General features: G+C 34.7%; 2 protein-coding genes across 4 annotated transcripts in view; one reads left to right on the top strand and one right to left on the bottom strand.

Annotated features, from left to right (window-relative positions):
• Positions 1-12,952, top strand: part of LOC115440717 (chondroadherin) — a 28,416-nt gene extending 15,464 nt beyond the window's left edge. For both annotated transcript variants that reach the window (XM_030165137.2, XM_030165138.2), the window contains exons 4-8: positions 7,925-8,148; positions 8,316-8,514; positions 8,962-9,140; positions 11,985-12,154; positions 12,556-12,952. In XM_030165137.2, coding sequence (XP_030020997.1) covers positions 7,925-8,148; positions 8,316-8,514; positions 8,962-9,140; positions 11,985-12,154; positions 12,556-12,835 — 1,052 coding nt within the window. In that variant the 3' untranslated portion in view covers positions 12,836-12,952. The remainder of the gene's footprint in view (positions 1-7,924; positions 8,149-8,315; positions 8,515-8,961; positions 9,141-11,984; positions 12,155-12,555) is intronic.
• The window catches only part of LOC115440716, a 36,530-nt gene that overhangs the window by 22,363 nt on the left and 527 nt on the right, over positions 1-13,640 (bottom strand). For both annotated transcript variants that reach the window (XM_030165135.2, XM_030165136.2), the window contains exon 2: positions 13,009-13,161. In XM_030165135.2, coding sequence (XP_030020995.1) covers positions 13,009-13,161 — 153 coding nt within the window. The remainder of the gene's footprint in view (positions 1-13,008; positions 13,162-13,640) is intronic.

Genomic DNA, 13,640 nt, shown 5'->3' with positions numbered 1-13,640 from the left:
CAATAGTTGTTTCAATAAATTGGAGCCAGTCGTGATATCAGCCATATATAATCAGCGACAAAAGTCGTTGAACAAATTCAACACTTCCAATTTGCTTAAATAATTTAGTCCTTGTCAAAAACTTTTTCTTCAATAAGTTAATTATAATGGGTTAACGTTATTTTAGACAAACAGATGCTTCTCCCATACTTCATGGGTATAGATGATTAAGTTTTTGAGTTTGTTCAGCTACTTTTGTGGTTGACTACAAATTATGAGCTCTCTCTAATTTTGGAAAAGTCAATGAGAATTGAGGGGTGGTTGGAGCAAACGTGCGTTTCTTATAAGCCTATAGCATATTATAGTGGTTAGTGCCTAGACTTCACAAACCTTCTAAGTTCTTAAGTAGAACTCGCAGGTATCCAGATTTAACATGATTTTTTTACTTTGGCGTTACAGCAAGTTATAATTAACGATACGCATATCTTACCAGACCAATTTGTTAAATCCTGTATCCAGCTGCTCTCTGCTACTTAACCTTTTCACCTTGTAATTACTGTTACACTATTCACCCTTTCAAAATTCTACGTATCAGTAAACAGTTGGTGCTTGTATGAACACGTACTAATTTTATCATAATCAATTATATATTTATAACCCATATGAATCTCCATAAATGTCACTATATACGTCATCCTTATAAATAACGTTGCAACCATGGTCCCTAACGTCACAGAAACCGGTATATTTTCATATGCTTAGTAATGTATTATGGGTATTTACGTATGTTGCTATTGCTATATCGGAGAACAAATAGAGGATTATACACAATAAGACTTTAATGTTTAGTTGTCGAGGAAACCATAAAATTTATACCCTCAATGATCCATCTCCCTTGAGGGGGGTTGAGAGGTTATTACCAAGGAAACCTATGAAGATTAATATTGTTTCGTTCTATAATGATCCAGCGAATACAAGGGTTTGAATATAAAACATATCCTAGCCATAAAGCTTAAAACAAAACTGGAGTTGTTACAATTTCTAGAAACTACGATCTACGACTCAGTTATAGCCCGTAGTTTCTAGAAGTGTCATAACATTAAGATATTATTATTAAAATATTATGCGGGCGTCACGCAAAAAATTGCTTCGAGTGTGAAGTGAGAGAAGACGTATACTATATTTTGTTAGAGTGTGTGTGGAGTGGACCTCATTTTTTAGCTAATAATGTGGAGGAATTTAATAATGTGCTGTCGACTCCTGCATCAAAAGGAGCTAGGGTTTTGGTAAAAAAATATCTTAAAAGTATTAGGCGAAATGTGTGTTATATAGACTGGGATCAAAGTGACTGTATGGGGCGACATAGTGGTAATGTAATACGACAAAGATTCTTAAAGAAGGATTTAAAAAAAGATATTATTGGAAAACGAGTTAAACAAACTGTATGAATGATAAAATTATGAGATAAATAAAGATGCATCAGAACTTTCTAGAGTATAAAAATTCCTCCTGGTGCTTATAGTACAGTTACACCGACCGTATGAGAAATTAAATATAAATTTTCACTTCGATAGTAAATAACTATCATACACTCTCCTTCCTGACATAATACACGGCTGTATTTCATATACCATATCGGATCAGTCACCGTAAGTAGTACGCATACATATTCATATAAGTCGCATTATATTAGTAAACATCGAATACCATCTAATAGCTCGGTTAATAACATAATCGGCTTTCGAAGAAAAAACCGAAAGAATATTGTTAATAACACACGGACCTCATTCAACATGTCCGCTACACATTAGAGTGGTCATAAAAATATCCGATTCTTTGAAAGATACATAAATAAGCAATATTCCTAGTCATATTTTACTTGTGAAAAATTATAACCAAATGGCTCAGTGGAATAAGTTAGAAATAGTTCACCGTTGGATAATATAGTATGATAAACGGCGTGTTTATTATTTTCCTTGTAAATTCTGGTATTGTTCTCAAATATATAAGTATAGTCAACCGGCATGGCGTGTTTTTTATGGGACTATGATCTAAAACTTTAAAAAATAAAACGTGCAAATCTAGAGTTTATACAATCATCATGCAGTGGTAGCGTTCGGTAGCGTAGAACAAGGTGTCTGTTAATACCATCTGCAGTGGTGTAGAAGGCGACTAAGATACATTATTATCGTAATAGCAACAACAATGCGTTGCCATCTTTACAAGCATTGTCGCCTCTAAAGACTTCAATCTGCAATGAAGTCAGAATGAGATACAGCAACCGCCTCAGCAGCACCAATAGCATTGTTCCTATGGATTTTACCAGTTAGGTCAAGAGGGGGTTCATGTTCATGGCACTAACGCCATCTTAATCATGCTCCAGCACTTGAGCAAGTCAGCGTTTGCGGAGGTCGCTCGCAACCCACTGACTGCTTTTATCTTTCAACCAGACCAAAAACCAGTGAATTCAAGAGTTATAATGTAGTAGTCGAATAAATTATACAACAGCGATTACTAATTAATATTTTTTCCGACGTAATACAATAACACTTTAATACCCAACGAAGTTTGCAATCTTTAATACAATAATAACAGTGATTATTGCATCCAAAACCATTTAGAGATCCCAAAGATTAGCGTAGTCAGCCAGCGCGGCGTGTTCCGATATTTATATTATCTACAAAGTAGTAATACTTAATTTTTTTATCATAGTACGGTAAATGGACTTAACTTCAGATATACAGAATGATTTGAGCCTTCCCACGAGCAGTGAATACTGGCAAAACTATGAGAGATAAAGCAAACGTGTGGCCGGTGTATTATTCTAAATTTCTGACCACATCACACGCTCGTAGGAGCCGATAAATTCTGTACAAGCTTCTTTGTCCACTTGCTGAAGATATGCAGAAATATACGCTGGATTAGCCGCACGAGGCGCTCGTCCCAGCAAAACTGCGCGCTAACCTCATTTTTAAAAGCTACCTACGAGTTTCAAACTATTTTTCGTATTTTATCGCGGTTTTAATTCTCCATGTCCCCGTGACCATGAAGGCTGCAGTCTCCGAAACGTCGGGAGAAAACTAAAATATTAAAATCGCGATAAAATCCAAAATAATAATAATAATATCAGCCCTGTATATACTTGCCCACTGCTGAGCACGGGCCTCCTCTACTATTGAGAGGGATTAGGCCTTAGTCCACCACGCTGGCCTAGTGCGGATTGGTAGACTTCACACACCTTCGAAAATCCAATAGAGAACTTCTCGGATGTGCAGGTTTCCTCACGATGTTTTCCTTCACCGTTAAAGCGAACGATAAATTCACAAAGAATACACACATGAAAAGTGAGAGTTGTGTGCCGTTGGGATGTGAACCTGCGGACATTCGTCTTGGCAGACCGTTCCACACAAATTAGGCTATCGCCGCTATTCAATCCAAAAAATGATTTAATTTCAATGTTTAACATTTGCGTCAATATAACAAATCAATATCTACGAGAAAGTAATAAATCATATTTTAAAATATATTATCTTAACTTTGGAAGTTTCAAATCGTTTCTTCTGTGGATATTATTATAATGTGATATTGTGTAATTAATATCACAATAAAAATACCACCAAAATTGATGCTTCTGTGCATCTCCTCTTAAAATGAACATCATTTTAATTTGCATCCAATTAAATAGACTTCAATAAGAAATATTTTAATATCATAAATTATTTAAAAGACCTAAAATTGTTTTTTTAAAGGAATTATTCGTAAATCTTTGCAAAGACCCGCCGTAACTCATGCGCCGAAATTTTTACTCTATAAATGGACCAGCAAATACCATAATTCCAAATATAATATCAAACAATTATAGTCTAATGGTAAGCTGATCAAAGGGCATAGTACAAAGTAAATAAAATACTAGAGAAAAACAAATTGCGCACGTAGATATTTGACACCTGTAGGATGCCTTTATCATGACAGCACTGGATTCCATCTTCGCTTATCGCAAAACATCGTCAGCACATCGTGATTTGCACGAAATGCATACTGTTTGAACAATGAGTATTATTTGCACATTATTACTTTTTTATGTTATAGGGAGCAAACGAGCATACGGTTCACCTGATGATAAGTGATGAAATATTGAGGTGTAACATTTAAAAATTTCAAAGATTTCTGTTGAAATATGACAAAATTACAAAACTTAGAATGTTAATCGCTCTCTTGTAAAGTTGTGTATTTGCACTTCTTTTTTTTTATATAGTTGCAATGGAATAGGCGTATAAAGCAGGACCCGTCGATCTGCCATCTATACCAGTGGGTATAGAGATGCGTTGCCGGCATTTTAGGTGGGAATAGGGCCTTTTTTAAGGTCACCAGGTCGTATCTGCCCGGAAATGTTGCTAGCGGCAATTTCTTCCGTAGTTTTGCAGTACTCTTACATAACTATTTAAACTTACACCAGTATGTTTACTTATCGCTGTTTTTGTATTAATTATGGAATCGAAAAAACCATACAAATGATTCTGGATTTATTGAACCAATTCAATAGCGGTTTCAGTCTCCGTACACCGTCGAAGTGCTAAATGCTATTAGTTTGTATACCTAGTTCATTATTTTTTATTATATCCGTGTTTGCTGGTGATAAGAGAAAAGTAATATCATCTGCATTAACATTTTAATGAATGAAATATTTCTTCTTTTGTCCATGCAACATGCCATACTGCCGCTTATAAAAATGTGAACCACTGTCCATCTTGGCTTACAGGAGTTGTAGTATGCGTGCGAGGATGGAAAATCCTCAAAATGATCCATAAACAAACTCTACTAAATTCCGAACCCATTCAACAAGCCAACACGATCCTTTCCCTCTCGTTTTTTTTTATTCTTGGTACGCAAAAGTTCCACGGAATTATATTCCATTAAATCTTGTCTGCCCTTGATAACATATTAGTATTTATTTCATGCATTTTTTTACTCGCAACGTCATTCACGTGGAAGTCCTGTTCCTATGTGCGAAGTGAAATGATCTTGTTTAAACTAACACTTGCGGCAGTTATTTAAGTAAGTACTAAAAAAATTGCCAAATCCGCCATGAGAGCGAAATATATTTAATACTGTTTCACATATCACTAGTTTTTGCCCCCGACTTTACCCGCCTAAAATATTTTCCTGGGATACAAGTAGCTCATAGCTCTTAAGAGTAATATAGGTTCTTATTAGGGGAAGAATTTTTAAAATCTGTTCAGTAGTTACAGAGATGAGCCCTAACAAATCTACAAAGCAACTCACGAACTTTTCCTCTCTATAATGTATTACATTTCAATGACTTATAGCCTGTTTAAGTTTTCGTATCTTTGTTAGAAGTAACCACATGAGTCACTGAATAGATTTGGATGAAATTTATCACACAGACTGACGGCCATTTTCAATAAACTACCCTGATCTTCATCTTCGATATCGATAAAAAAAAAATTGTAAGCATGTCCAAAAAAAACTTTGTCCTGATTGGTCCATTTTTACGGTAGATTGAAAAAAGGAATAGAATAATTTATTGTCATCGGCAGTAAGTCTCGTATTAAAATAACCTTCTGCTTACCCCGGGAAAGTACACGCGAGAAGTTTTCCAGGAAAAAAAATCACGCAAGTGCAGCCGCAAACAAAATTAATATAAATATTAATAGCGTAATATAGATTTACATATCTCCGGCGCAAACAAAAAACCAAGCAAACATCCATGTATCGCTGTAATATCGTTATTTAATGATTTTTGTAACTCGGTCATGCTTCGTACCAACGATGCGGTATCATGTTCTTATTTTGTCTATGATTCTATGAATAATAGCGTCATTGCTCAACTAAAACAGGCGGAAAATGAGAAACAAAGGAAGCAAATTTTATAACCGTAATTATAACAGTTAGCCAACGGGTGAGCGACGAGATAACTTATCTTTATCTATACGTAATAAGATAATCTGATAGTTAACTAGTAGAGCCTTATTATAAGACTTAACATGGTTTAAGTTTTAATTAAATATAAATAAAAATCGGTCCACGATTGGCGGAGTATTCGCGTAACAAACACACACAAAAAAAACAGTCGAATTGAGAACCTCCTCCTTTTTTGAAGTCGATTAATAAAAGAACGACCGAATGAGCAACTGACTTCGCGCCAAACTTGGAAAATATTAGATTACAAAAGTCGTCTTTGACTTATATCTTTTATAATAAAAAAAAGGTGAATGGCGTACGGGTGGTTTTTGGTACACAAGATATTAGGCCCATAATAAATACAACCAATTACCGGGAGTGAACTGGAAGGTTTTAGGTTCGATTTCCGTTGCGTCAATACTTGGTGTAAATTTTCCTAACGTTATTTGGCCGGGACTCGGCCCTTCAGAAGAATAACCTAGGGCTATAGCAGCAACAGCTTTAGTTTAATTAAACTGTATAAAATAATAATTAAGTTCATAAAAGACAATCACAGTGTGCTGTATAATGCGTCAAAAAGGATTACACGGTGTTTACAATTTAATACCATCATTAATTTATAATAACGCTCGAGTCATCGTTGTCATAACGAGAATAGATAAAATTGATACGTGTTTGTTATTGTGAGCTGATAACGTATGTAGTATAAAATACACATAATACTAAGCTCAAAAATGGTATTTAAAAAAAATCAAATCAAATTATGTCGTCAGACAGCTTAAAAAAATACCCATCCTTACCTAAATAACGATATCTTGTTTAGAACTACTTAAAAAAAACTTAAAAAGAGTTTCCCTATCTCAATTTTACATACAAAACTATAAATCTATATTTACAAAACTTTGATTATCTCGAAATAAGGTTTCCCTGACATACCGCTTTTGCGCTTAGCACGGCAGCATAGCACTTCACTAGATTGTATGACGCGACGCCTCCTTAAGCATGATAGTTCATAATATTAAGTGAGTGACCATTTTAAGTTGACCCGACTATACTATACTTCGTTCGAGGAAACTTTAAGAAAACCTGTATAAAGTTTTAGACGATTAGTCCAAGCCATCACATATTCTTTTAAAACAATGATTGTTTTTGATTTTGTGAGGTCTTCGTTGTTGAGCGTAAAGTAACAGTTATTTCTAAATCATAGAAATATATTTTAATCAGTTTTGCACAGCCAACTCTTTTTTAATGTAATTTGTATGTATAAAAATATTAATTTCTAAGTAACTTTACATATTTAAACTTAAAACAAAACTAATTCAAGTGTCACCAAGGTTTTGAGCTTACTTTCATAATACTTTAATTTTCACGCAATGAAAATAAATCTATTAACATTCCGACTCACCATGCAAGATGAAAAATGTAGCTACGTTTCAACATTTTCCTTTTTATATTTTTCGCAAATACTCTGTGTGGCGACGTTGTTGACCGGAAAATAGTGCATGGAGACACAACAAAAATGTTTTTACCGAATATGTCCAATACTGGAGACAAGACCTGCATCCAACGGTCGTCTTCACGTCAATTTAGGTTATACAACTACATAGAAAGTTCTAGTGACATCATCGTGGTGAATTGTATAAACAAACTGGAATAACAGTAATTTGATCGCTATTTCTAACAACTAAATATTTGTCGACCTCTATGGCGCAGATGGCGAATAGCCAGCTAAGAACGAGAGGTCACGAGTTCGTTTCCCGCTAACAAACGTTTGTATGATCCTCATAAAATGTGAATCTGATTGTTATAGTATTTACCTACACAAATCAGATTTTTTTATATTTTTATAGAAAACTTACTAACTACGCATACGGTAGTAAATAGTAATACGGTACGAAACGTACGAATAATGACAATCAACTAAAATGACTTCTACCGGATATAACAAGCACTTAATCACACTGTTTAGTCTTAATACGCAAGTCCCATAAATAAACAATTATAATTAAAATATTTCTTCTAGGGGACGTACTCAGAAGCGAAATTTTCCAAGGCCCGTACAAAAACGGAGTGTACGGTGACATAGCTTTGGAGACTCTCAACCTGGGACATAACAAGATCCATTCACTGGACAGATACTTTTTCAAATACACGCCCAATTTAACGCGACTGTATCTAAACAACAACCCCATAGAAATATTGGACCATGTCACTATGCTCGCATTGTCTAGTGCAAGGAATTTGGAGGTGAGTGATACGATTTATATTTTCGTCCCAAAAGACATTAATAGGACATACCTATCCGTATATCGGACATTTAATATCTAATCGAGAAGTCGCACTTGGCAAAACAAGTCAACTGCTACCGGAAAACAATTTCGTAAATCACAAACAAATTATATTTATTTTCACAGGTATTAGATTTATCCAAAACAGAGATTGGTAGCATACCGCTTGACGCGTTCAAGGGCCTAGCCAAACTGCAGCAGATAGATCTATCGGACAACCAGTTCGTGACCGTGCCGGAGAGCTTGAGCCTCGTCGGCAACACCTTGAAGTACTTGACGTTCAACAATAACCCCATTGTCGAACTTAATGACGACAGTTTCGTCGGTAAGTACTTTGAGCTAACGTTTTTATGCTTAACCATTTCGACGTCCATCGATTTATATCTTAGCATGAACATGACATGTTCTTGGTATTCATTTTATATTTGATCGTAATTTTGAGAAGTAAAATTATTTATTTGTGCTAATTTTAACCGTCTAACAATTTGTATTTGTTATATCATATATTAAGCTTGCGTAATACATATATCTGTGTTAAGTTTTCTTACAATTTAATACCAGCAATGAGATCCAATGGAACTAAATCACTTCGCCAAGTCTTAACATACATGCTGACAATTATCGCCCTAAAAAAATCCCGGAGAAGCCAGTAGACTGGGCACTTAAATGTCATGATGTCATGTTTTAAATCAATAAAAGCGCCACGATACTTCTGAGAAATAAATTATAGCAGGATACTTGAGTATATCAACCGCCTGTCTCCTAATTACAGGACTGTCGAACCTACTAGAATTAGAAGTCGGTGAGAACGACTACTTGGACGAAGTGAAACGCAGTACCTTCACTCCACTGAAGAGTTTAAGGGTGCTGCATCTGTGCCACAACCCGAACCTTAGGTACATCAGCCACAATGCCTTCAGAGGATTGAAAGACAAATGGACGCTGAAGGAGGTTCGTAGATCCATTATAATTTGAGTAAACATTGGATTGAGGACAAAGGTGGAAGAATTATCACTATTGCCGACGCTCATAAGATAAAAAAGTAAATTCTATAATCGGTGTTGTGGCAGGTAGAAGTAGTAATGACTTACGTTCTCTTTTATTCGATATTAACCTTTCTTATCAAGGATATAGATAAACACAACCATGCATCTTCATATGACGTGTTAAATATTACATTACTTACACACAGAAGACGAACATCCGTAAACGCTAGTGCTAAGGTTCACACATTACGTTTCAATGTTTGTTACGACAACATCAAAACTGAATAGATTGCTGTTACTCATACCACCCACATCCGGCCCTCACTTATAGGATTAGGTAATTCTATTCTGGAACATACTACCTACTATATCGGGGTTTATCCATTGATTTCAGGAAACGAGGTCGCCGAGTTGATTATAAAAACTTTTTTTCATTAGACATCTCTAACAATACAATCACGATCTATCGCGAAAACAAAACAAAATCCAAAACTGAGATCGACACTCGTTTTAAAGCCGGAAATAAAGCAATATCTTCATAATTCTTGATCTAATGGAAATACGCAAAAACCTTACTATTATACGAATCATACCTGCTTTATATTTCTTACTCTACATCAAAGTTATCTGATGATTATAAAATCAGGTCATGAGGAAAGAAGTAACAAGCCACTGATTAATTTAGATAGTATGTTGCGAATGTGCAATGTGTCAGTTTCGCCGAAACGATCATCGTTCCGATATATATAACTGTTTTTCCACAAAAGAATAATGTTATCCATGATGACGACACTCCAATTTTGTAACTGCGGTTCTATTATTAACCCGTGGTAGTACGGTTTAACAAGTAGTGGATTTCGTTTACAAACAACTATCGTATTTGTGTGATTCATTCAGATTTCGGAATGACTTTACTCTTTTTTTAAGAGTCTGGAATTTTCCGGTGTGAGAGGAGAATTTTTATAATTGACGACAATCTTGCCATACGTTGTATAGGAGTCATATGAGGAAGCTGACGTCAAATGTGGCACTTTCTAAACATATAAGAATTTAATATAAAGCTATTAAGATTGAAAATTATAAAAACACCTCTAGCCTTCATAGACTATAACATCTAACGCAGTCACGTAGGTCACCAAAATCTAGGCTCACCATTATTGCCCAAGATGGACAAATTCGTCAAGAATATCGGACATTTCACTCAAATAGAATATCTAATTAGACATTGAATATAGCCGTGTAATAAAAAAAGATTTTTTTTTTTTTTAAATAGCATCTCCTAGCTTTAAGGTAGCATTTTGGAATGCCCTACTCTATCCTTGTAATTTTTATAAGTGATAAAAAAAAATCCATACAATTCCACTAATAATAGCATGGTCGTGTAACAATAACACAACGTGCAATATTTTAATCATCACCAATGGATATAAACGTGATACAAAATGGCCCAGATCGCGTGCTTACACGACAGTCGCAAGAACGGGGTCAGCTGATTAATCATTTCGGCATATGTTTTGATATCAATCAATCATTAATTGCAAAATTTTATCCTAAAATTAGAACGGAATGTTTCAATTCAGAATTCCGTAGTAAAACATGAGACGCTTTGGTTTCGCGATGTTTTTCCACTCAATGTCATCCACTTCATTTGAACAATAGCACCGCATCTAACATGAAGTAAAATAACATATAGGAAATGATGAACCTACTTGGTTTATTTTCCCTAAAGCCTTAGTTACCGTCAAAATATTGAATTCAATGTAATCGATATTATATCTAAAATATGATAAGAAGATAAAATATTTATAATCAATTTTGAATTATTGTTGTTAATTATTCATACTTGATAAATGATAACAATTTACAACCAATCGCAATGTGTAAACATAATTTTAATATAACATAGCTTAGTCATCGGAAGCACGCTGAACGATCAGTATGAATAGTACAAGATCCCAAAGCTGCCAGATCTACGTCATTTGTAAGGATATCATTTTTACTCTAATATGCATAAAGACGATATACATACTGGCTAACTGGAAATTGGAGCGTATTTGAAGTAATCACGTACCAAAGGGACATCAAAATCTAGCTCGTGGCTAAAATGTCGTCGGTCTGGTGCCTTTGGAATCTTAATCTAGGTTTATCTAACAATCAATGAAACGCAAAATCAATACTAGTCAGATAAAAACAAGAATGTTCATAATCTTGTTATCATCATCCCACTTCGTCAAGGCATAGATTACAATGCTTGGTCAACGTTCGATCTCGGGCAAAAAATGTTAAATAAACTGATCCAAAGACATTAGTATATTACGTCATACATTAGTATATAGTATATTATGTCACGACGGCATCGAATAGTTTAGATGCGTTTGAAATACGCTGTCTGTTTAAGCCCTAATGTTTACTTATGTGCACCAAAAAATTTGTAACTAAATATTGTAATTTGCATCAATATAATTTTTCGCGTTTATTTTAATTAATTTCTATAATAGAGATGTATGCTGTTATGTGTAAATGTAATATAGAAAATGTTAGGTAAATTAATGTTAATTTTGTTCACACAATGCCTTTTTCTATAAAGAAAACTATCATTCTTGCCCTCATCCATGTATACATTGCATAGCAAAAAAAAGTTAACAAGTACATTAAATACTTTTTAAATAATACCTCCCATTCCTACCGAAGAACATCCCCATGAGAGAAAATTAAAAACATTCCACACCTAAATAACAAATAAAAGAAAATCTATAATTCAAGTTTGATTTGTTTATCTAATTAATAAGTTGTCACTGAATATCAACAGGTATATTTGGATGATAACAACTTAAGTGAACTATCAGCGGATTTGATGCCATGGAACAAATTGGAGACATTAGGCATGACCGGCAATAACTGGTTGTGCAATTGTGATCTCGCAAACATTGTCACCAGACAAGGGGCTGGCACTAAATTTAGACCAGGAGATATACCATAGTAAGCATATTATTTCCTATAGTTGATATATTAATCAAAAGTGAATTAATAACTTAGAACAAATAAGTTTAAATTTAAATCAAGAACTATTAATTTTATTGTGATATCTTCTGTTGGTGTTTTTTTTTTGTACAAATTTATTTACTAATATTTACATATTATTGCAATGAATTTTAAATTGGCATATATTATTTTTTTATCAAAAAGTTACACCTTAGTTAAAATTTTAATATTTTTAATTTTCCTGAATCTATTTCATCCCCACACAGGATCATTGTTAAAATACATCTCCTTATCATCTGGTAACAGAGTTCCAAACTTTCAAAACAATTGAACTTTCTTTTGAACAATTGAATTGTTTTTATTGACAATGGTAAATAATATTTTGTTTTGCTTTACAGCTGTGCAGCCCCCATGAGAATGAGTGGAGAATACATAACAAACATCACTATGACTTTCTGTCCAACACTGGACTCTACATTTATACCCAAAAAGAATTTCACATTCTCAGACCTAAGACCAAAACATGTCCTGTGGAGCATCCTTGGAGTTGCCTGCATTGTACTGATTGGCATGTTGCTTGGTTTACTTGTCAATACACTCAAATCAGTGTATAACAAAAGGATTAGGAGCCAGCCAATCCGCTACATAAACCTTAATGCTGATGCAAGTTTTGCATGATGTGCTATGTATGGTTGTTAAATTATTAGCTTTATCATACCCTGTATATTGTTTAGAAAATAATGTATATAAATGTATCAATAAATTTTTCAGATAATAAATATTTCTATAGTCAGACAAATGTTTATTTGATACCTCAAGTGATGTAGATGAGAGAGTAGAGTGTAACTTACCTCCTTTGGACCTGACAGTGAGTTTGCATACTGTAGAAACTGTTCCAAAAGTCTTTCAGATTTATGTGACAACTCTCTGAAGGTGTGAAACTCATCAAGTTTATGTGCACAGCTCCCACACACAACCCGTGGCAGCAAATCTTCAGGAGATACCTAAAAATATTTCTTATAACATTAAATGTACACAACATACAGTCATTAATGGAGATGATGTGGCCAGTGACCTTTCACAAGCATAATCATAAATGATGACTCATTTGAAGCAATCTGATAATAAACACATTAGGAAAATACAAAACTTGTATTCCACAACTTTTGTGTGACAAAAGTGGGAGCATTCCCCCTGCAGATTGATTCCCTTAAAATATAAATCTATATTTAGAAAATATTGAATACCCAAAATAGCTGTGTACAGTATATTGAGTTTGAGAACAGTGCAGTTGAAAATATGTTTTGTTGGGTGTGAGGGTGAGAGCCAGGGCGGCAAGTGAGCGCCGAGTGCCGACCCAGGTAGCGAGCGAGTGGAGTTCTAGGCGCTCCTTTGTTATCAGCGCAGCAGCGGCGCTCCGCGGTCGCCAGTCGGCAGCGCGGCAGTTGATACACAGCTCGCCGCCACACGCTCGCATATCACT

The sequence above is a fragment of the Manduca sexta genome, chromosome 12, assembly GCF_014839805.1.
Source record: "Manduca sexta isolate Smith_Timp_Sample1 chromosome 12, JHU_Msex_v1.0, whole genome shotgun sequence".
NCBI lineage: Eukaryota > Metazoa > Arthropoda > Insecta > Lepidoptera > Sphingidae > Manduca > Manduca sexta.
This window is presented reverse-complemented; position numbering and strand designations above follow the sequence as displayed.